A 23497-nucleotide genomic window follows, 5' to 3' on the forward strand; every position below is an offset into this window, starting at 1 on the left:
TTCTATTCCCATCGGCACCTCGTGAGTTTGCTCCGTGCATGATTCCTCTCTCATGACTGTCCCATCCATCTGTTCGAACTGTATGGGGTACAGTAGAGGACTCGTAGAGAGTCCAAGAGCTTCAACCAGTTTGGGCATGATTAGGTCTCTAGTGCACCCTGAATCTAGTAAGGCCCGGGCATGTATAAAATATTTTAAACTAGGGTTCAGTAAAGTCAATGGGATGAAAAACAAAGTCCCAGTTATTCTCACCCTCAACGGTGCCGTTAGCTCCATGACCTGCTGCTTGGAACCTCTCAGTGCAGGTCGTCCTCATTTCCCGCCGGCTCGTCTTCCCCCAATTCGTCCACTACGATAATCTCTTCCTCTCGAGGAGTTGCTGATGCTGAGCTACCTTTTGCCGGTTCCTTCGCTCGTCCTTCTGCTTTTTTCGCCTTGGGTGAGCTGGTTTTCGGAGTAAGGGGGGGGAGGCCTCGAGACCATTCAGGGCAATTGGCGGTTAGATGGTTTGGGTCGCCACACCGAAAGCAACGTTTGGGGGTAGTCGGTTTAGTGGTTTCCCCCACTTGGTTTGCTGTCCGTCCCTCTGCTTTTGTCCAAAGCCGAGACGTCCCCCCTTTCCCCCTTGCTATTGGTCCTGGAGAGCCACTCGTTCCATGTCAGTTTCTACTTAACTGGCCAGCTGTACCCACCCCATCAACGTGATAAGGCGAGCCTGTTGGAGGGCTCGATCCAGCACGCTCGCGTTCAGGCCCCTCTGGAATTGCTCTATCTTCATTTGCTCATTCCACCCACACACTTTGGCCGCATTTGCACGGAATTCGGCCGCATACTCTCTTACAGCCTTGGACCCTTGTTGCAGGTCTCGTAGGTCAGTGAGGGCTCAGGTCTCCTGTAGCGGGTGTTCATACTGGGTCAGTAGGGCTCGTAGAAATGCCGCCAAGGTGTCTAGTTCAGGGCTCCTGGTCTCGTACAAACTCATGTACCACCTCTTAGCTGCTCCCTTCAGCGTCAATCCTAAGTAATCCACTCTACTGAATTCATCGGGGAAGGTGTTCCCCCAATAGAACGTAAAGCTATTGGCTTGTATAGAGAAGTACTCCACCTCTTCAGGGTCCCCGTCAAAGGTGGCCTCCAGCTCGCGGCCCCTTCCATAGTCACACAGTGGTGGTTGCGGTAGCCGTGGTTGTTGCAGCACTGGAGGGGGAGGGCAGAGGTGGCTGCCCTCCTCTTGGTCCCAGTGGTTGCAGCACCTGCTCTAACTGCCTCCTTACCTCTTGGGCCATGAATGTAGCATTGGCTTGCATTTCGTCTCTCAATCCTTTCGCCATCTCCGCCATCTCCAATCTCATCGTTTGGAGGAAATCCCGAGGGTCTGGGTTTTGGTCCTCCTTCTCCTCCTCTCCTGGATCCAGGTCAGGGCATGGATCTTCTCTCTCATCCTGACCATTCCCACTACTCACCTCCGAGGTGCCCTGGTCACTGTCATCTCCCATCCTCAAGCATAGAAAGGGCAACGCCAGGATCACCCCTCTCCAAGCGGGTGCTTCATCCATCAAGCTGGTGGATCTTCTGGGCCCCCACACTTTGGGGGTGATGAACAGTCGCTGTATGTGCAGCGGGGACCCTCGCCCTGCCACTCTCTGGGCGTTGAGTACGTGCCACAGAGGTTGCTTAGGGTCAGTACCAGGTCTTTGTTTCTTACCAATCGGTTGTTCTGGGTTGTTGGGGGCTTCTCTGTTATCTAGAGCTCTCTCCGCCATAGGGTTAGAAAATTTCTAGTTCAGTTACGTCCCTAAGTAAGATTACTTCCAAAGTGTCAAGCATCGATATTTCTCAATAAACAGTCTTTTGTTGTTGAATCAAAAGTTGCTTTTATTGTAGGAACTCAGAAGCTTTACCAAGGACACAATCCTTGGAAGTAATGACGTATACAGTGTTACATAGTTACTATATAGGTTAACTTCAAAGGGTATCATGCGGATGCAGCTTGAGTCACAGGTTCAAAGTTACTACACAGTTACTACACAGTATCTATTTTATTATCAAGGAATTTAGGCTATTAAAAACATCTCCCTTTTCTCACACTTCTCTGGGACCAGATAAGGACTGTCTGTGTGAATCTGAGGGAGAGGCACATCACAGCTTTACCAGCCAGGCTGTAGCGTAAACATCCTTGGGCTAGTTGGATTTATTACTTACCCAAAGGTTGTCAAGGGGGGGAATAGAGACTGGTGACCTGCTCTTTGTCTAAGGAACCATCATGGCACATAGAAATATGCATGCTTGACACTTAAGCGATATGTCCACACCTTCCATGACTGAATCGCCATCCATGCTGCCTTGAACTAACTCTGAGCTGCGGCTTAACTGTTCTATTTTTAATCTTTTAATCTGTTTTAACTGTTTGATTGTTTTACTATTTATCAGATTGCTTATTGTTAGTTTTAATGGTTTACTATGTTGGAATCCGCCCTGAGCCTTCCATGGGAAAAGGCGGACTACAAACTGACAGAAATAAATAAATGATTTCTATTTTCACTTAAACCAAGACACCAGTAGCTGTATTGTATGTTCAGATATAAAAGGGAACACAAATAGAAAACCAGAAATTATTACAGATGCCCTTACAGATGTTTTTACATTTTGTTTGCAGTATTTCTTTTTGCAGTTTTTCGCCTAAACCAAGTGACAAAATATACATTAAAACATCTAAAAACATGTAACAGCAACTAAATTTTAAACATAATAATATGTAGTTCTGGATAGATATAATCTATTAATCAGGAATATTAATCTGAATTTTTTAACATAACAGCAGAATTAGAAATATGAAACTATATGCACAGTAATCACAACATTTTTTCATATCATGATCCTAATCCATCCTAATCCATGATTTTGCAACCTGTATGGACATCACTCCGATGTGCTACACTGTAGGCTGCTCTTGAAGACAATCTGGAAATTCTGGTTGGTTCAAAATATGGCAACACAATTATTGTCAGGGGTTAGCTGATAAGAACATTATCTTGTCTATTTTAAAACAGCAATACTGACTGCTAATTTGTTTCCAAGTTTAATTCAAGTTGATGTTATGACCTTTCAAGACTTTCATGGCTTAGAACCCACATATCAAAACGTATGTTCCGATATGGCAGCCGCAGTCTTTGGACAGTCTTTGAATTCCCACTTTTTCATGGAAGCTTATTGGGTTACCTTGGATCTGTCACACACTCTCAGCCTAATCTACCTCATAGGGTTGTTGTGAGGATAAAATGGAGCAAAGAAAAATGCAAGCTGCTTTAGGTCCCCTCTCAGGGAAAAGGCAGCATATAAATTAAAGAAATAAATGAGTGGAGGAAGGTTATTTGGAGTTATTTTGTATGTTTTAAATTTAAATGTGAGAAATTTTGTAAACCATCTTAAACCATAAGGAAAGGCAGGGTATAATCAACCTTCAAGTATTTAAGTAGAAATGTAAAGATGTGAAGAGAAAAACAGAAAATAGCAATTAAAGTGTTGGTTTTTTTCTGGGAGTTTCTATCAGCTTTTGGGGGAGATGCACAGAAAAACAACTACAATGAAATGTTTTCTATTTTGGAATCAGTAAAAATTCTTTTAAAACTTTTGAGTTTACTTACTAAAAATGTAGCATGAAGCTGTTTATGCAAGACCATTCTAAAACGAGAATACCTATCTATACTGTAGCCGCATAACATTTTTTCCAGGATATGTTATTTTAAAGTAACAGATTTTACACAAATAAAGATAATATCCAACTGAAGAGTTCAAAGTTTTCAGTTCTGTGAACATTTAACTTAATATCCAAATATGGTGCTAGTGCAATTGTACAAGACTGTTTCTTTCTAAATATATGTTCAACTTTTCCCCTGCATTTCAGATGGCAAAAATGAAAATAAATGTAGTTATGCAGAATATAGTGCACATATTTAAATTAAGTTTTCCCATACGTCAAAATTTCTCAAAACAGACCTTTCTGTGATGGCATGTGAACAAATAACGATTACCATGCTGTTTCACAAAAACATCTTCTAGACCAGGGGTGTAGAACGTCCATCCCGAGGGCCGTTTATGGCCCTTGAGATCGCTTGGTCTGGCCCTTGGGGATTGCTGGGCCAAGCAAAGCCACATGGAGGCCTCTCTGGCCAGCCAGGATCACTGCAGGGCCCGGAAAAGTCACTGTCACCATTCAGGTAAGTTTCCCCCTCATTTCTTTATTTCCCTTAATTCCCCCATTTCTTTATTTCCCCTTTTCCCCTTTCTTTATTTCCCTTTCTTCACCCATTTCCCTTTCTTCCCCCATTTCTTTATTTCCATTTATTTCCCTTTCTTCCCCCAATTTCTTTTCCTTTATTACTCTTTCTTCCCTCCATTTCATTTCCCTTTCTTACCATTTATTTTCCTCCCTCCCTTTCTCTCTGTGGAGCCTGAGTGGTGGGCATTGTGAAGGACTGCTGCTGGAGTATGTGAGTGCCTTTAAAGGTCTGCTGGGAGCAGCTGCAGTTTCCGCAAAAAGGCAGGGAGGGAAGGGGGATGGGAGCCAGCTACCACAAGTTCAAATTACACTTGATTATCCCAGATGGTGTGGCCTAATATGTTAATGAATGTGTGACCTAATATGCTAATATTAGGGGATGTGGTCTAATATGCTAATGAGTTCCTGCTGGGCTTTTTCTAAAAAAAAAAAGCCCTGGACCTAGGCATTTGCCTAGGGCGGCAGGTTGAAGGTGCGTGTGTGTGCACACCAAATTAGGGTCTCCCCACATAACTTCAAATAGAAAAACAATTATTCACATTATTTTTGCCAGCATGAATTGTTCTCCCTTGGCAGAGCACTGTTTTTTAAGCTGACAATTTTGTATGGCCCGCAAATTATGTTATCCAAATGGCCCTTGACCTAAAAAGGTTCCCCAATCCTGTTCTAGACTAAAGTTTGTAAAAAAAAAATTCATATCTAGCAAATTTACCCTGAAGTAATATTGATATAATCTAAATATTTACAAAATTTAAATGCTTTTTCTACAGAACAGCATTCAACTTAGAAAGTTTGTAGAGCTAACAGATGCTGCCAATGAGTGCTGTCCACTTTTCTTGCATATTCCATATAACCTGGATATTCAGATGTCAGACATTTTAATAAATGTTAACTCTTTATCATCCCTAAAATCCAATTTTTTTCTAGAAAATGAAAGCACTAAACATTAAACAACTAAAAGGTCACAATTATGTAATTTATTTTTCCTATAGCCAATAATCCTCATACACAAAAAAATAAAATAACATGCTCTTTTAACTAGTGGATGGCCTAAAAAAGGTATAGTCCCCTGTGCAAGCACCAGTCATTTCCAACTCTGAGATGACGTCATATCACGTTTTCACAGCAGACTTTTTACAGGGTGGTTTGCCATTGCCTTCCCCAGTCATCTACACTTTCACCCCAGCAAGCTGGATACTCATTTTACCAACCTCAGATGGATGGAAGGCTGAGTCAACCTTGAGCTGGCTACCTGAATCCAGCTTCCACCAGGATTGAACTCAGGTCATGAGCAGAGAGCTCTGACTGCAATAATACAGCTTTACCACACTGCACCACAGGGCTCTATGGCCTACAGGCTGTTAAACTTAAAACACTTGAAAATAACATGCAAAAACTACCAAAGTATGAGCAGTTGCATTTTAAGATTACACATTTCACAATACATATTGTGAGACTTCTAATCTAGATCACTTAATAAATCACCAAGCATCTTCACTAAAATCCATAATGTAACACGTCGTAAATGAATTAATTCCAACCTCAAGATGATGTGATGAAATATGAATTTAATCTTACAATGCCTTCCTTTCCAGAAAACACGGAGCTTTTACCACTCTGCTAATGTTACATTTTATTTACTTTATTTACAAAATTTATAGTGTGCCTTTTTCCCCAATAAGGCCCACCAAGACGGCTTATTCACTGAAAAGAGCCATTACACAACATATACTTATTATATGCATTACTTTTTACTGCATTTTATTCTATCTTTGTAAACACCTTTAGCAGTGTTCTAGATAGGGTTTCTTTTTGCCTTTTTAAAAGTCATTTGTACTATTTACAAATTCTGTAATCCTACTGCTACTACATTTTTTATTGGAGGTGTCCGCTTCCACTGTTCAGTTGAATTACAGAAAAATTAGCCTCGGTGAGAAAGGCATCCTATAAGTGAGGTGAAAGGCTTCTCCAAATATCTACTACTACTGAAACTACTTCCACAAAACACAGCTCTTCAGACCCCATAGTCATCTAATCCTCAGAGTACCCAGCACTCTTAGCTGCTTCAAAACTTGTTATTCAACATCTGGATACCTCACTTACGGACTTTACTGCCGAGGCCATTCTACGAGGCTTAGCCAAATACCCCTCCAATCGCCTCCAACTTCAGAGGCCCTTCCCTCTTTATCTTTGCGCCTGGGCCTCCTGTCCGTGCATTTCTATTTCGTTATTGCCTAAACTCCCTTGCTAGAGCCGCATTCCCCATGCCCGCACCGTTGTCACTCCTTTCTCCTCACTTCAGGGCCCTTCCGGTCTGCCTCCGCTGCCCCTCCCCCACTCCATCCGCTTCGCCCGTTATTCCTCCTCGCACATCGCCAGATTCTCCCCCCCCCCCGCGCTACAGCATCGCTCCCCTCCCCCCTTACCTGCCGAACTGCTGCTCCTGAATCTCCCGGAACTTACTAACCACAAAGGACCGAAAAATTTGCTCGATGTTAGTCGCCATGACAGCCTCGCACTGCACTAACCCCCCCTTCCCTCCGAGACGCAGATCCGCCTGCGCTCTACAATGCAACACCGGAAGTAGACACGGCTGCCCCCACTTCCTTTGTGCTCTCTGGACTCTGATTGCTGGTTTAGTTATGGGTGGAGTCTGAGGAGCCAGCGAATGGCCACTGTGCATGCGACAGGAACCATAGAGAACTAATTCAGCCAGTTCCGTGCTGAAATGGAAGTTCTTATGCATGTCACATCAGTTACTAACCCCGCCCCCCCCCCCCCCCCCCGCAACTAGCGCGCTAGTACTATGAAATGGAGGGACATTTACAAGATTGAAGCAGTACTTCATTTGACCAGAAGAAGCAGCCACCACTTTCCTTGCCACGATACTGTGGTCTTGCTCGTTCCACACAGAAACAAGCAGAACGGATCAAAGAAACAGCAGCTATGTAAGCGGCGAAACCCTCTTCTTTCCATTTCCCCATCAAGTCGAGACCGCCATGTTGTTGCTGGTGCCGCAGTGGTGGTCCGCTTCCACTCTGGGCCTGGATGGTGGCGGATTTCCTGGGACACGACTTGTGAGGCTGCGCTAAATTTATTGTGTTTTTCCTAAAAATACTCCTAGGTGAGACTAGAGAAGTTCCAGAGTTTCGGGATTAACAGGAGGCGCGGAGCCAATTATGTGTTCAGTGTTTCTGGTACCACAGACTGCTCGAATGAGAAATGGGTATAAACGACTGTGATATGAACAGCAACTTAAAACATCTTGCAGGCAGTCTCTTCTAGAAGTAAAGTAATGTGACCTGAAGGGAAGTCAACAATTGCATTTGTTCCCTAGCGGTCCTAAAAATGTTTATAAATTGTAATTCTGTTATCCAGAGAAACAAAATCTACATGCATCCATATAGCTAACTCCCAAATAAGCTAGCCCCAAATACTTGGGGCAGCCCCTGTCTGGAAGTCAGAAACTTCAGCTAGTGCAGAACACGGCGGCCAGGCTGCTACTGGAGCTTCCCAAGTGGCAGTACATACAGCCAGGGCTGTGGGAACTGCATTGGCTGCCAATAGTATACCGGATTTGCTACAAGATGCTGGTTATTACCTTAAAAGCCCAATATGGCCAAAGACCTCCTGCCTTCCTTAGGGACCGTTTCTCCCCACACATTCCCCAGAGGGTACATAGATCTGGATTCCAAAATCTATTAGCAATTCCCGGGCCAGGAAAAGGAAAGGTCCCCTGTGCAAGCACCAGTCGTTTCCGACTCTGGGGTGATGGCTACCTGAAAACCCAGTTCCCACTGGGGATCGAACTCAGGTCATGAGCAGAGCTTAGGACTGCAGTACTGCAGCTTTAACACTCTGCGCCACGGGGAGGCCAAATTAAAGTCCACCAGAGAGAGAGCCTTCTCAATAGCAGCCCCCTACTGGTGGAACCAACTGCAGGAGGAAGTGAGGGCCTTGCGGGATCTCACCCAATTCTGCAAGGCCTGTAAGACCACACGCTTCCAGTTGGAATTTAACTGACACTGAGCCATTGCTACTGTAGGGAAAACTTAAGAAATACTGAAGCCATTGGAACTATCTTGAAGGATACTAGCACCAGACTGTTTTTGAATTGTTTTAATTTTAAATTTTGAATTTTAAATTTTTGTGATTGTTGTGGAATTTTAATTGTTTGTTGTGATTTTATGTTGTGCGCTGCCCTGAGCCTGCTTTGGCGGGGAGGGCGGGATATAAATCAAATAAAGTAAAGTAAGTGTGTATGTATTGTGGAGTATTTGCCTCTATTGTTAGTGCATGCAACCAAAATATAGTTCAAAACAGAGGTCCTCCATATTATGCTCCATATCAATCAAAACCATAATAACAGTCAAAATATATTTGAAGACTTTTACATATATTGGTTTTTAAAAATGAAAGCAAGTGAGTGGTGTAATGGTTAAAATGTCTGGCTAGGATCTGGAAGACCCAGATTCTGAATGCCCACTCTGCAATGCAAGCTTGCTGGATGACCTTGGGCCAGTCATGCACACTCAGCTAACCCACTTCTCAAACTTGTGCGGAAAAAATGGAGAGAACTATGTAAGTTGCTTTGGGTCCTCATTGCAGAGAAAAGCAGAATATAAATTAATTAAATTGGGTCCCCAACCTTTTTGAGCCTGTGGACACCTTTGGAATTCTAACCCAGTGTGGTGGGGCTGCCACATAATGGTTGCGACAGGAGATGGAACCAGCCACAAAACGAATACTGCAGCTTACCTTTAACCACACAGTGAAGTACTGTGGTGGCAGCTGCTGCCAAAGCAGTGTTTGTTAAAAAAACAAACAACCCTCTACAATCAAATCTCCAATGGTCATTCAGAAGTTGACCTTACCCACTTTCTAAAAACCACTTGGTAGGTACCAGGAAAGGTGCCTGTGGGTGCCATGGTGCCATGTACACTGTGTTAAGAACTCCTGAATAAAATAAAGTATATTCTGTGCAATCACATCCTATGCATCTTTGAGTCAAAAGAATGCAGTTCTATCCTGTGCATACAGGGTTGCTGGGTTTCCCCTTGGCCATTGACAGGGAATGGAAGGTTGCCAGATCTAGGTTGAGAAAATCCTGGCGTTTGGGGGATGGAGCTCAGTGGGGTACAATGCCTTAAAGTCCACCCTCCAAAGCATCCATTTTATCCAGAGGAAACTATCTCTATAGCCTGGAGATCAGCTGTAATTTTGGGGTATCCCCAGGTCCCAACTGGAGGTTGGGATGCCTACTTATAGTGCAGTTCTGTGCAAAGCTACACCAGTCTAAGCCCATTATTTCAGTGAGTTAAGATTGGATTAATGCTGCACTGGGTTGCCCTGTTAATTTGATATTAAGAAACCACATTGCACATTGCTATTTTTGAGCAAATAAACATAGGTTGTTCCATAACGTACCTGTATAACCCAGGCTACCACAATTTCATTGTATCTTGGGAGTTAACCTGGATCAGCCCTGTTTAATATTTGGATGAGAGACCATCAAGGAAGTCCAGAGCTGCTATGCAGAGGCAGGCAACAGCGAACCACCTATGAACTTCTCTTGCCTTGAAAACCCAGCCTATGGGGCTGCCATAAGTCAACTAATTTGATAGCATTTACATACACATTCCAACATACAAGGTTATAGTCCTACATATATTTACTATGGGATATATCTCATTTTTTCTAAATTAATATGTCTTATTAAAACTTCTGAAGAAACATAAGATCCTATTCAGGATCCTGTAGGCATGTGTTTTGTGGGGGGAGGCGGGTCCCCCCCCCCCGATTCTTTTAATACCACTTCTACCCTGATCTCTTTCTGTAAGCAGATTTTGAGTGGTCTTTTTCCTTGTGCATAATGTTTCTGTTGGTTTTCTTTGTCCCACCCACCTCCACCCTATTTTTCAATTTTAAAAAAGCTGTGGTCAACATCCAACTATGCTGTCTCCTTCTCCAGCTCTGGAGACCAATGGTTTTGCTCCGCCTCCTAAATTATCGTTATATTGATACACAGTTGTAATGATAGGTTTGGCTGGTCCTCTGAATTCCCAGCTTTCATTAAGAAAGCCCCTTCCCTTGGGAAGATATTACCTTTACCTTATATCTCCATGCAGGATTGCTGTTTCTGGGTTAGGAAATTTCTGAAGATTTAGGGGTGGAGCTGGGAGACAGCAGGGTTTGGGGACCTCAGAGGGGTATAATGTCAAAGAAGTTCCACTTCCAAGGCAGCCATTATCTCCAGGTGAACTGATTGCTGATGTCTGGAGACCAGTTGTAATTCTGGGAGATCTCCAGCAGCAGCGGGATGTTTGCAACCATAGGTGAGAGAAGGTGGATACTTTTTTAAAATGAAAGCTGAGAATTCAGAGGACCAGCTAAACCTATCATTACAACAGAGAAGCCTGTTTCCTTGAGCTTTACCAGTGAGGACCAAGTCAGCTTAAATCTAGCTATATTGGTTTAACTACACTATGTCCAGAGCTTTTATCTTTAATTCAGAACTGAGTATCTTGAATGCCTTTTCTAGGAAGGCCAGCCTCCAAGTGGGACCAAGGAATCCCCCGGAATTGCAGCTTATCTCCATACTATAGAAATCAGTTTCTCTGGAGAAAAATAGATGCTTTACAGGGTAGACTCTGTGGCATTGTACCCCACTGATGTTCCTGCCCTCCCCAGGCTCTGTCCCCAAACTCCAGGAGCTTCCTATCCTGGATCTGGTAACCCTACCCCCTCCCCAATCTCTGCTGGTGACCAGGGAGACCTGGCATGGCAACCCCACTTTAAACTCACGTGAGATCTCAAAAATCTCATTAGTTTTTTTGTTTAAATATTCTGGCCATCCTTTTCTTTTTAAGCTCTGGATTTATGTCAAATATTGCAGAATGCAAACAAAGGATAAGACATGGTGTACAATAGAAAGGAAAAGGAAACAAAGAAAACAAGTGTAAGAAGCAGGGCTTTTTTTAAAAGCAGGAACGCAGCTCTGGCTGGCTTAGTGTCATGGGGGTGTGGCCTAACATGCAAATGAGCTCATGGTGGGCTTTTTCAGTTAAAAAGCCCTGCATGAAACAATGGTGGTGCTAGGGGGTGTGGCCTAATATGTAAATGAATTCCTGCTGGGCTTTTTCTACAAAAAATGTCTTTGCAAGAAGAAAATATGTGGGGTATAAATATTTCACACCTCTGGACAATAAAAGCAATCTATTTTGAATGTCAACATGTGTGGCAATGCTTATTTTTGCAATGCTTACTATAACATACAATCTTATAAACAATAATACTAACAGTACTAACAACAGTACTAACAATCAAACTGCAGTGTTCTTAGCATTCATCCACAAAGTCCCAAAGTCTCAATATTCAAATACATCAACTTGAGTCACTGCCCAATTTGAGTCACATTCACAGCTTATACCCCACCACAAATTTTGTTAGTCTTTAAAGTGCTACTGAGCACTAGACTCTTATAGTTTTCTACTACAGACAGGCTACCCATCTTGTTTGGTCCAGTAAAAGTGAATGTGACACAGAAGGGGAAAATATTTACAGAGGTTTAGTGAAGTGTTGGAAAGGAATGCCTGCAAAGTTAAAGATAAAATGTTACATCCCCAGTCTACTCAGCGCTCAAGTCGCCTGTTTAGTCTCAGATTATGCATGTGCTAAAGAAAGAGGATCATGTGTTATGCACTGTTGTTACTTTTGTGGCCTAGAACCAGGCCTAGAATTCAATAGAAGCTCACAGGAGTGCAGCTCCTGAACCTTTCTGAGGGTTTCCCCTCCTCCTCCCCGCCTACCTTGTCTATTGAATAGTAGGTGCAGCTGCATAACAATCCCTGGATTACAAGATCGGACAGACAGACAGCCAGCCATCACGGGCTTTGCCACACACCCAGCAGCCCTCATTAACTCCTGGAGAAGCTCATGCCACCCTTTCTCCACTTCTTATGTGATCTTGGCCAGTGGGTAGCTTGTTGGCCATTTGACTGAAAGAGGGGGGTCGTCCAGGTGAGCGAGGCCTGCTTGGGCTGGCTGGATGTCTAGCCAGCCCAAAGCAGGTCTCAATCGCCCGGGCTCTCCTTTCTTGCGTCGGGTTGCTGTTGGCTGGTGGGAGCGGCATATGCTAATGAGTTATGCTACTGACCACCTATTTTTCTACAAAACGCCTGCCTAAAACCTTGAAATTGGATCTCGACAAAGCTGCGTGATTTATGGTAGAATCTATGCGACTGAACAACAAAAGTATGGTAGCTGATGAAGATCAATTTACACGTTTCACATATACGTGCTTTGCTTTCAAAAAGCACTTGGGATGTCACACTCATATAGTTAGATTTTACATGCGCTTCGGTCAATTTTCAGCCATATTAGGCATTACACTAATCGCATTCTTATTACCACATTCTTTTTCGGCTTCCCCGTGAAGGGTTAAGGAGCAAAACAACTGCAGCATTCTGGGAAGTGTAGTTCTCAGCATCTTCTCATCATTCTGGGAAGTGTAGTTCTCAGCATTCTTAAATCTTCGTTCGCGAAGCCAAGCCGAGAGAGAGAGTTCTCAGCATGTGCTCTAAAGAACGATATGGCCATTCTTTAGAAGTTGCCTGTCCGAAAAGAAAGTTTCTGCTCTCTTGGAGGGGGCGGAGGGGTAAGGAATTAATACATGGTTCGAATGTGTTTTTTAAAGAAAGCGAAATTCTTGCCGTGACATTTCTTTTAAGATTTCTTTGTAAAAGGGGTGTGTGTTTTCTTTCCACTTCTAGGCGGCCATGTGCTCAGCTCTTAGACGCTGCTTCCTTGCTGGGTTTTTTGGAATTTTAAATGTGTTTTTTTTTTCCAGTGCACAAGTCCCATGATCGTGCGTTGAATAGCAAACAGTGTTTGTATTTCTTACGAGTTGCTTGAAAGCCAAGATGTCTAGTCATAACTGTAGCTTTAAAAATGAAGCTTGGTATAAATACATTTTACATTTTTTTTAAATTAAGGTTTATAATGATGTTTTTAAACATTTCAACGTGATTTGTAGGGATTTATAGATTTCATACTGCAAATTTTAAAGGAAATGTGCATATTTTTGCCAACATTGGCGTCTCTTCTGCAGTTTCCTTTATATCCAGTGCACTACGTTTACGTATCTATGCATGGACAACTGGAATGACATCTGTTGCCCAGACCCCATATTTTAAAAAAAATAATATGGGAATCTCTGTTTTGGATATGAACTTGTCATATTTCCTTTGAAATAATTTTTTTGGGGGGAGGGGGTGCAGTTAATAAGAATAAGACAGTAATATTGTAAGTGAATGTTCCGTGTTGCTTCCACTTATAGTCTTTTAGACAATTTTTTATGGTTTCAAATCTTGCTGTTCTGTAAAATGTTGCTTGATGAATCCAAAGTATCAAATCCCACTGGGATTAAGTTCAGGGCAGTGTGTGAAAAGCTCTTTTCCTGCTCCAATCATGTATTGCTCTAGGTGAGAAATGGGAATCAGCCATTTGTCATCTGGCTTGTTTCAGAATTTTTAGCATCTGATAATAACTAAGAGTGTCCGGACTTGCATAGCCCAGACTACCATGATCTGGTCAGATCTCAGAAGCTGCGGAGGGTCAGCCCTGGCTGGTATTTGGATGGGAGATCACCAATGAATACTAGGTAGGGAAGGTACTAACTGGGGATAAAGAGCGACTTCACTGGGCCACCTCTGGTTGCAGATGTACATGTGAAGGCTAGATGTTACTATTAGAATAGTTCATGTCATTATATTCAAAGGGCTGGGATTATCAATCAAGTTTAGGAGCAGTTTATAATCCTTGCAGGAATTTCCCATTTCTGGCCATATTTATGAGGGTTGTAGGGGGAATAATAAAACATCAGTCCTGCATGTTGTGATGTTGGGCTTGTTTGTGTGATTGTGGCTGGGTCTGCAGACAGTGGAATCCTGGCAAAAACTCTTGTCTCTGAGTCTTCGCTCTGGTGCTTAGTTTTCCTTTCTTCTTTTCCCCCTGTGGAGAAACGCCATTTTATTCAATGTTGGTGCTTCATTGGGAGGGAAAACATGAAACTGCGAAGCAGGCTTCGGCCTAGCCTTCCCCTCACTCCCCCCCCTCCCTTCCAGAGCCAAACCAACAACTCTAGGGGGAAAGTCTCCTAGAGAGGCAGGAAGTTCTTTTGTTCTTGGGATTGGAGTTAGCAGGAAGAGAAGGCAGTTCTCAGCTAGCGCTCGAGGGAAGAGGTTGCCAGCATGGGAGCTCCTGCCTGGGGAAGAGGCCGATTTGCGCAGGAAAAGGCCCCCAGGTAGTCAGACCAAGTAAGTCATCCCCAAGGCGGGGCAAGTTTAGACCAGAGACAGTAGAATGCGTTTATAAACACATTTCCTTTGTCATGCTGTTTGCTGTGCGGGTGCTGTGCTGTGCTAAATTTTTATATGCAACTGTTTTTGTTTTGTTTTTCTTTCCCTTTCTTTTTCTCTTGTAAATAAATATTTTTTCTGTTTTGAATGCTGGCAGTCAAACTCTGTACCACATAGATCCCCAACCGCTCTAGACCATGCGGCGTTAAAAAGGGGGCCCCGGGGAAGGGGGAAGGCATGCAGTTGGATAAGGTGCCAATCCTCCAGGGGTGCCCCAAAGAAGTGCTGTGGTCTCTGTGAAACCCCAGTGCAGGGTGGCTGAGGACCTTGAGGCCTGGCCTCATAGCTGGAGAGGGGGATTGGGAGTCCTGTTCCTCTCAATCTGAACCCCTAGACTGAGCAGGTGGTGGCAGCGAGCCCAAGGGGCAGGAGGAGAAATAGCTCCCTCCAGGAGTTGGCGACTCAATAGGGAGCTGACGGGACCGGGTCTGAAGGCAGAATCGGGCAGGTTCCATCACACCCCCTCATGGCAGAACCCTGCTTCGTGCCTTCTACAGGCCAACATTTGTCTTGGTGTGTAGGCTAGCCAGCTGATTGCTTCATATATATGGCTGTCACTTCCACAAATACTTACGCTGTGATTGTTGCATAGTGTCTCATACTACTGGTGTGTTATGAAACTTTGATTGTTTGTTTCAATACAGTATTATTAAGAAAGTTCTCTCTTACTCTTTCTGATTAAAAAATTGCACATGGCCATATTGTTTTTTCAGATATTAGTCAGAAGCAATGAAATTAAAATATTTTTTATGTTGCTGGTACTAGGATTTTCTAATTCCTTAAAAACCATTATGTCATTTTGAAATAATATACAGTGATGGAATCTTTAGAATAGGTTAGAAAGAATTTGAGAATAGAATCTACTCCATGCACAGATATCCTAGAATATATAATCCTGTTTAATGATGTCAAACTGCTGTTGACAGCCCTCTTAAATTTTAAAAAAATTATTTATTTAAAGGCACTGTTCTACAGTGTAGTATGGATTTTTGAGAAACACAAGCTCAAAGCTATTTTAGATTTGCAGAGCAATTTCTATATTTCTTTTGATCCCATCATTTTCCAAATTAAAAGGCAATTCAGTTATCTGTTACTCTTTTATCCTGCCTTTCCTACAAGAAGGTCAGAATGGCATGCCTTATTCTTCCATTCCCTACTTTATCCTCACATCAGCCCTGTGGAGTAGGTTAGGCTGAAACCCAAGGTCACCGAGCTGAGCTTCACGGCAATTTGATCCCAGACCTTCCTAGTCTAATACTCTAACCACTATACTACATCAACACTTCCATTAGCTACAATTAGAAAATGCACACCAATTAACCCTACCATTATATTGATTTTTTTTTACCATGCTCTTCAGTTCATTGGCTAGTTGGATTGTGACATCAATAGAGATCTAATTGACTTCTAGCTGGAGGCTGTGCTCTCTCTCTCTCTTTTTGTGTCTGCCTACTGAAAAATCCAGTTTGCCACACTACATCACAGTAAGTATGTTGCTTGTTTTTAATCTTTTAAACAAGTCTCCTCCTCTGATACTTTTGATGTTTGTAGACCAATCCATACCTGGAATGGCCCCAATTGATCTGCTGCAATGCTAAGTATGTATTCTAAGAAATATCTTCAGTGTAAATCTGCTATATTCACTACCAAATAAAAAAGCTACCAAATATCTAGAACAATGTAGCTAATGCATCTTACTTTGTAATGTAATTCACAAACTGTAATTCATGAATTGCACTGAGAACAGGATAGAACAGGATGAGAACCTGATAGAATTATTTCTGATACAAAAGTATATCTTCTCCCCTGTGTTTTACTGACAGAAACCAAGGTTTGAAGGCTGACAATATTGTTGTGGCTGCCTAGGTCAGGTTCTTCCAGTGAACCTTATGGCACAATGAGCAGCAGAACCCAAGAGTGCTAATTGGGCACTCTGTCCATTATTATACTATCTCTCAAAGCCTAATTAAAAGATAAAGTAGAAGGTGTCTTGTTTGTGCTGTCAGAAGTTTCTTTTCAGCCTCTTACCATCCCTCTAAAAAGGAAAAATGCTGGGCTGATAACTTCTTTCACTTACATTTCTTACAGCTCTGGCATGTATCTAACCAATCACAAAATTTGCAGAGTAGGACTTTTACCCCTTTTTTTGCAGCTCACTGAGACCCCCATATTTTGTTCCTGAGAGTCAGCAGAATCAACTGTGTGATTGGGTGCATGCCACTGATAATGAACATGTTATTTCAAAAATCTTTTTAGGCGGTGTACATTTGCATAAAGTTTTAAAGAATCCATTTCTGTTTCCAAGAGGAGTTAGACAAGCTTCTAAAAAACTAAAACCACAACAAACATCATAATTACTAATAGCTAAAAACTTGTATTGCTTCCCCCCCCCCCTTGTTACTGGTTATCATTGTGGAAACCTAGGACTGGGTAAGCAAAACATTATTGGAAGCTGGACTGTCTCATTGTACATGATCAGGGTGTGGCAGATTTTTGCTACTGCTTCTTATGGGAAAGCCAGCTTAGTCTTACCTGTGAAAAGCTTCACATTTAGTCTAGAAAAGAGTGTTTGGAGGGGGGAACTATACAGGTGACTAATGAAATGTCACCTTTGTCATTCTGCAAATTTATGTCTTAATACCTAAAAATTCTAATCCTGCCTGTCTGTGCCTGATGTTGGAAGGTCAACAAGCCGTCTATTAAAAAATGACTCTCAAGGGGTGGGGAAGATAAATGCCATGTTTACAAAGATTGCAACAGAGGGACTGCTTGGTGGAGTGAAATGATGACTCCTCTAGTTAGAATAGTAGAGAGTCTTGTAATACTTTAAAGATCAGTGAATTTATTGGGACATAAGTCTTTATTAGTTCAAGCTCACTTCATCAGAGACATGGTCATTCAGCTGGCAGAGAGATTTATATCCACAACTACAAACAGCAAAAGGATGGGAGGATAAACAGTTCAGTCAGTTTGGATCATTCCCAGCTATTAATGAATTGACAAAGCAGGATGAATCTGAATAGTGTGCAAAACCTGTGAGAAAGAACGAGAGCCAAACATTCTTCTGTCCAAGTCTTAATGTATCAGATATGACTTCCAACCAAACAGCTTCATCAACAGCCCTTTATGTAAAAATCAAAATTATCATATGAAAACAAACAGCAAAACTAAGAATGGATCTACTCAGAATCCTACTCAGGTGGGACTTCCTCCAAAGTTCTTATGATTGAACTACAGATCTCAGGATGGCATGGCAAGGTGGCATATTATTCTGTTTTGCTCAGTATGACAATTAATATTGTGTATGTCCTGCTTTTGCACATCCAGATGGCTGATCAAGTACTTGTGATTGGTAGTGGAGGCCGAGAACATGCTCTGGCTTGGAAGCTGGCTCAGTCACCACATGTGAAGCGGGTATTGGTTGCTCCAGGAAATGCTGGAACAGCCAATAGTGAGAAAATCTCTAATTCAGGTAATTTTTAAAAGTAAAATAAGTTCAAGTATATAGCACAGAGGGATGAATATTTCAGTCTTTTCCACCAGTACAGTTTGGATTTCTTTCTCTCTGTACCTTGTGGGTTTGTTAAAGCAATTAAAATACAGTACAACTCTAGAACTGAACTGTCTGTCCCTTAATAGTGGCAGTCATTTCAAACTCATTTGTTTCCAATGCTGCACAAACTTAGCCTGTATATATAATACCATCAGAGGCATTTCTGGTGGAAAAGGAATCAATGTGCTGTTTATCTGATTTTCAAGGAAATAGCCCCTTTTCCTGATCTCTCCCACTTGAAAGAGAATGCGGTTATTCCTACTGACTCTTCTGGACTCTCATGACAGAGATTAGCTTCTCAGTGACCTTCCCCATGAAAGGAGGAAGTGTCTGGAAGAGATGCTCTTCATATTCTTCATGCAGATCTTACCTGCATTAGGGGTCTGCACCTGTGACACTTGAACGTCATTTTGTGCCCAATGGATATTGCACTGCCAGAAGCAGATCTTCCTCCAGTTGCCCCCTGGTGAAAAGGCACTTCTGTGGGTTGGAGGCAAAACCACAACAATGTCTCACATGGGATAGGGCGCTACTAGGCTTGCCAGGTCCAACTCAAGAACTATCTGGGGTCTTTGGCAGTGAAGCCAGGAGCAAGGGTATGATAAGCACAATTGAACTCTAAAGAGAGTACTGGCCATCACATTTAAAAGGACCACACACCTTTTAAATGCCTTCCCTCCCTTTAGAAATAATGAAGGATAGGGATACCTTCTCGGGGGGGGGGGGGTCCAATCTTTTTGAAACTTGAGGGGCGGGTGTTTTGAGAAGAAGCATCAGATGCTATGCTGAAAATTTGGTGCCTCTGCCTCAAAAAACAGTCCCCCAGAGACCTATGAATCAATTCTCCATTATACCCTATGGGAATCAGTCTCCATAGAGTCTAATGGAGTATCGAGCAAAACATTTCCCTCCCGCCCCCACTTTCTGATAATCCTGAAGCAGGGAAGGGCCTCGAAACCAGAGGATTCCCTGCCTCTAACGGGGGATTAATGTAATCCACAAAGAGAATCACAGCAAGTTGAGGTATAATAGTCCAAAGCAAAAGCTACTGTGAAGTCCAGCCTCTATACAAATAATACAAAATTAGTCGAAAATATAGAAATAATTCATATATTGATTTTAGACGGTCACACCAGAACACCAGTCCCTCCTTATTCTCACAACATGAAGTTGTAGCTCCCTTGGGAACGTTCCGGTGAAATTAATCAGTGTTCAGCCCATTCAGTTCTTACAAAAATGTGCAGCCTGTAATTCACTAGGCTGTGCAGCCATTCAATCTGCAATACGACAGGTTTGTACTAATTTTTCCTCTTTCACTTTTGGCTTCTTCAAGCTCTACATACAAATTTTCAATTATGGGTAAGAACGCCAACCACTTTGCTCAATAGGTAATCTAGAATAGGTAATCTAAAATCAATATATGAATTATTTCTATATTTTGGATTAATTTGGTATTATTTGTATAGAGGCTGGTCTTCACGGTAGCTTTTACTTTGGACTATTACACTCCAACTGGGGATTGGCAGCCCTAGGCACTGCAGTAAGGAGGGGAAGTAAGCAAGGGGACTGTGCCTCTCTCACCCATCAATGGAATGTTCATAGGATTATTAACCTAGTATATTTGGTGGAGGTCATATACTGCCTGCCTGCTCCCTTTTGTTGCTAATTCTGTGTCATGAATTGAAAATAAAACTGACCTCCAGTTCCAGTTTCATACTAAGCTGTGGGAATCACTGCTTGGCCATTAATGTTTTTGTTCTTCTGGGATTACATAGAGAACCCACACAAATTTTGATACAACTATTGTGGGTATTTAATAATTGTATTCCAGGTTTTATGTGAGGATATCTGATGGAATATCCTTTACAGTTGATTTTATTTCTGTGGGCTTAAGCACATAATGTGTTAAGTAAGCATTTAAATGGGACTACAGCCTATGGCAGCTCAGTTTTATACATTTCAGCCCTGGTTTTGCTCTCTCACAAAAGAAATGAGGTTGTGCATCAGGGTCTACATCCCACTGAAAGCAATGCAGGGCAAACTTGTGACATTTGCTTCTGGATGCACATCTAATTTCTTCCTGCTGTTCCTGATTCACAGAAACAGATCCACATGCTGCAGCCTGCTTCCATAGTTGGATCTCCTTTTATGAATTGAGGCCTTTGGCCAAAAGTTAAATCCTTCATTTTAGTATGCTCAGTAAATGTGACCATGCTTTGGCAGGGAGGGCAGGATATAAATTGACTAAACCTAACCTAATTTCAGATATAACCATGTGACAGCCATATGATCAGTGTGTCAACCCAAGCAAATTTCTCTCTGTATTTAATTGAGTTAATGTTGGTTTTCTCTCCCAGTAAACTCATCTTTCACATGAAAAGGCCGATATTGTAGTTACTATTGTATTTTTCTTTGTAAAATACCGTTTTTAAAGTGCTACAATTTTTTCTGTTTCTGTCCTAATGAAAAGAGAGTTCTCTCTCTCCCTCCCCCTCTCCCCAACTTAGGGTAACCCTATGAATTAATATTCTCCCAACCTGCTATGTTTAACAACCTTGCTCAGGTCTTGCAAACTGAGGACCATGGCTTCCTTTAATTAGTCAAGTCATCTCATCTTTTCCTGTCATAGTTGTCTTTTCCAGGGAATCTTGTTTCTCATAATGCAACCAAAATATAATAGCCTCAGTTTGGTTATTTTAGCTTCTAGGGAGGGTTCAGACTTGATTTGATCTAGAACTCACTTTTTTGTCTTTTTGGAAGTCCATGGTAATCATAAAACTCTCCTCCAACACCTCATTTCAAATGAATCAACTTTCTTTCTTTCAGCTTTCTTCACTGTCCAACTTTCACACCCATACTTAGTAATGGGTAATACTGTAATATGAATTCTCTTGATCTTGGTCACCCGTGATACATCCTTACCCTTAAGGAAATTTTCTAGCTCCTTCATGGCTGCCCTTCCCAGTCTTAGTCTCCTTCTGATTTCTTGATCGCAGTCTCCATTTGGTTGATAATGGAGCTAAGAAACAGCAAATGTTGAATTTCATTATCATCACCCTTACAGCTTAAAGAAGCTTATTTTTTAAATAAAAACAAGAACTGAGCTTTCTGATTATGTTACATTTTAAAACACATTATCCATGTGCATAGCAGCACCTTGGTTGGAAAGAGTTCAGTTGATTGCATTTAAACATTTTAATATGGGCATGCTATAAAAGTCTTTTTAATTTATGGACTTAGTTATTGTGGCAGCACATTATGCATGTTCAAGAATCCAGAGTGTTCGCATTTTTCCAAATACCTTTTCAACCCAGTTTGTAGTTTGGAAGATGCCAAAGAAGAGTGCATCAGCTGGATTTGTTCAACAGAAATAGGAAAATACATATAATCGTTATGTAAATTATATGAAAAGGCCATAGTTCTAAGAATGCAAAACAGCAGTCTTTCATGTTGGATGATGTGTTAACCATATTCATATTTTTAAAAGCTTACAAACAAAATGAGGGATTCTTGAAATGACAGAACACCTGTGAAGGTTGTTTAAAGAGAGCTTTGCATATTATGACCCAACAGGGAAAGCAGATATGTACAATATGATTGATTTGTTCATCCACTTTTTTGTTTCTCAAGTGTAACGTCCAGAGTTTTGTAGCTATATTGTGACCACCCAGATGCAGTATATATCTCATTGTTAGGAGTATATATAGCTACACTCTTCAAATGCTGCTCCCAAAGGTAAAAGATAGATGAACAGATGAACAGAAAAATAGATGTTTCCTTGTTTTGCACTGAATTGTAAAATCTGGTGCCAACCCAAGTATTGAAGCAAATGCCTCTTGGTTAATCAAGATACATTGCTTAATGTTTGGCAAGGAAAATGCAGTCTCGGCCCCCTACATCCAGCCAATGCTTGTCATGCAGACCAGGGGGCAGGACTTTGTCCTGGCCAATTAGCTCACATGGACCAGCTCACTTTAGACTTTGGATTTGTTTGCTCTTGATAAAAGTCAGAAAGTAAACTTTGGATTTGTTTGCTCTTGATAAAAGTCAGAAAGTAACATTGCCCTTTTGTATTTATTTAATCTTCCGTACAAGCAAACATTGCTTTTTGAAATGGTGGTTGTGCTGTTTATTAAAATTAACATGTTCCAATATCTCCTTACAAAAAAGAAGGCAGATCTCAGGAACTTTTGTCAAAATACATTCCCCTTTTCTTCATGAGCATTCTCCTAGATATTATTGTAGCACAAAAGCTTACTGTTCTCATGGTGGGTCCTCGCTAATAATCTATACTCGAAGGACCCACCTAAGGTAATCAGCATTCTTAGTGTAATATAACTTGAGACACTCTACGTACAAACTGAATTTTAAAATCTTTTGTTCAAACCCTTCTAGAGTTGTAATTAAACCTGCTATCATGGGAGATAATTAAAAATATTGGCCCATATCCTAACATTTCAAGCAAAGTTTGAAGCCCTCCTTTAGGCTAAGTAGCCTTTCTTTAGCTCAGGTGGCTCTTTTTGAGTGGCAGAGCCACTTTAGTTGGTGGAGCCCTCCTTAGGCTGTAGGAAATTGCCCATTACTTTCTGCTGGTTTCCAATCAGGCAGAAAGTAAAGGCTGTATAACTGAGTTCAGATCTCACATCAACTCTGACTTCACCATGTACCACTGAGACATTGTCTCTGAGAACATCTAAGGTTGGGGGAAGCGGCCTATTCTAGGTCCTCTTCTAACATTAATTTACCTTAGTGGGCTGTTTTGTGGTCAAAGTGCTAGTCTGAAACCTGTGGAAACTGATGTAAGAAATAGACTTTACAGTTGGTTACAACTAAATTATGCTTTGTGTCTACTGTTAGCTGTCTCGATAAATGATCATGCTGCTCTTGCGAAGTATTGCAAAGACCAGAAGATTGGACTTGTGGTGGTTGGTCCAGAAGTTCCTCTTGCTCAGGGTATGTCTATGCTAAATTGTAAAGGTATTTTATTAACCAATTTCTGTTTATTGAAAGTATTCATTCAGATTGATTTTTAAAATAATTGTTGCAAATACCTAGTAAATAGTTATTGGTGAATGTTTTAAAATCTACATGGATGATAATGTATGTGCAAAACAGAATACTACAATTATTAGTTAAAATACTTTTTTTGCCTTCATATTTGGCAAAGAGTTGAGAGACCAAAAAAATCTGGACGCATCTAAGAATTGCTCAACATATGACTGCAATTCTTTGTCCTGCCCCATGGCA

The 23497-nt window shown here is 41.7% G+C and overlaps 2 protein-coding genes across 13 annotated transcripts in view; one reads left to right on the forward strand and one right to left on the reverse strand.

Moving 5' to 3' along the window:
• Positions 1–7040, reverse strand: part of SON (SON DNA and RNA binding protein) — a 53382-nt gene extending 46342 nt beyond the window's left edge. For all 12 annotated transcript variants that reach the window (XR_009555189.1, XR_009555190.1, XR_009555191.1 and 9 more), the window contains exon 1: positions 6706–7040. Coding sequence is in view for 9 of the 12 variants with exons in the window: in XM_060234293.1 (XP_060090276.1) it covers positions 6706–7025 (320 nt within the window). In the remaining 3 variants the exon portion in view is untranslated. The remainder of the gene's footprint in view (positions 1–6705) is intronic.
• Positions 7041–12831: 5791 nt separating this feature from the next.
• Positions 12832–23497, forward strand: part of GART (phosphoribosylglycinamide formyltransferase, phosphoribosylglycinamide synthetase, phosphoribosylaminoimidazole synthetase) — a 74165-nt gene continuing 63499 nt past the window's right edge. The window contains exons 1-4 of the mRNA XM_060234302.1: positions 12832–12935; positions 16058–16181; positions 18025–18169; positions 23108–23203. Of these exons, the coding sequence (XP_060090285.1) occupies positions 18025–18169; positions 23108–23203 (241 nt within the window). The 5' untranslated portion in view covers positions 12832–12935; positions 16058–16181. The remainder of the gene's footprint in view (positions 12936–16057; positions 16182–18024; positions 18170–23107; positions 23204–23497) is intronic.

The sequence above is a fragment of the Heteronotia binoei genome, chromosome 3, assembly GCF_032191835.1.
Source record: "Heteronotia binoei isolate CCM8104 ecotype False Entrance Well chromosome 3, APGP_CSIRO_Hbin_v1, whole genome shotgun sequence".
Lineage (NCBI taxonomy): Eukaryota > Metazoa > Chordata > Lepidosauria > Squamata > Gekkonidae > Heteronotia > Heteronotia binoei.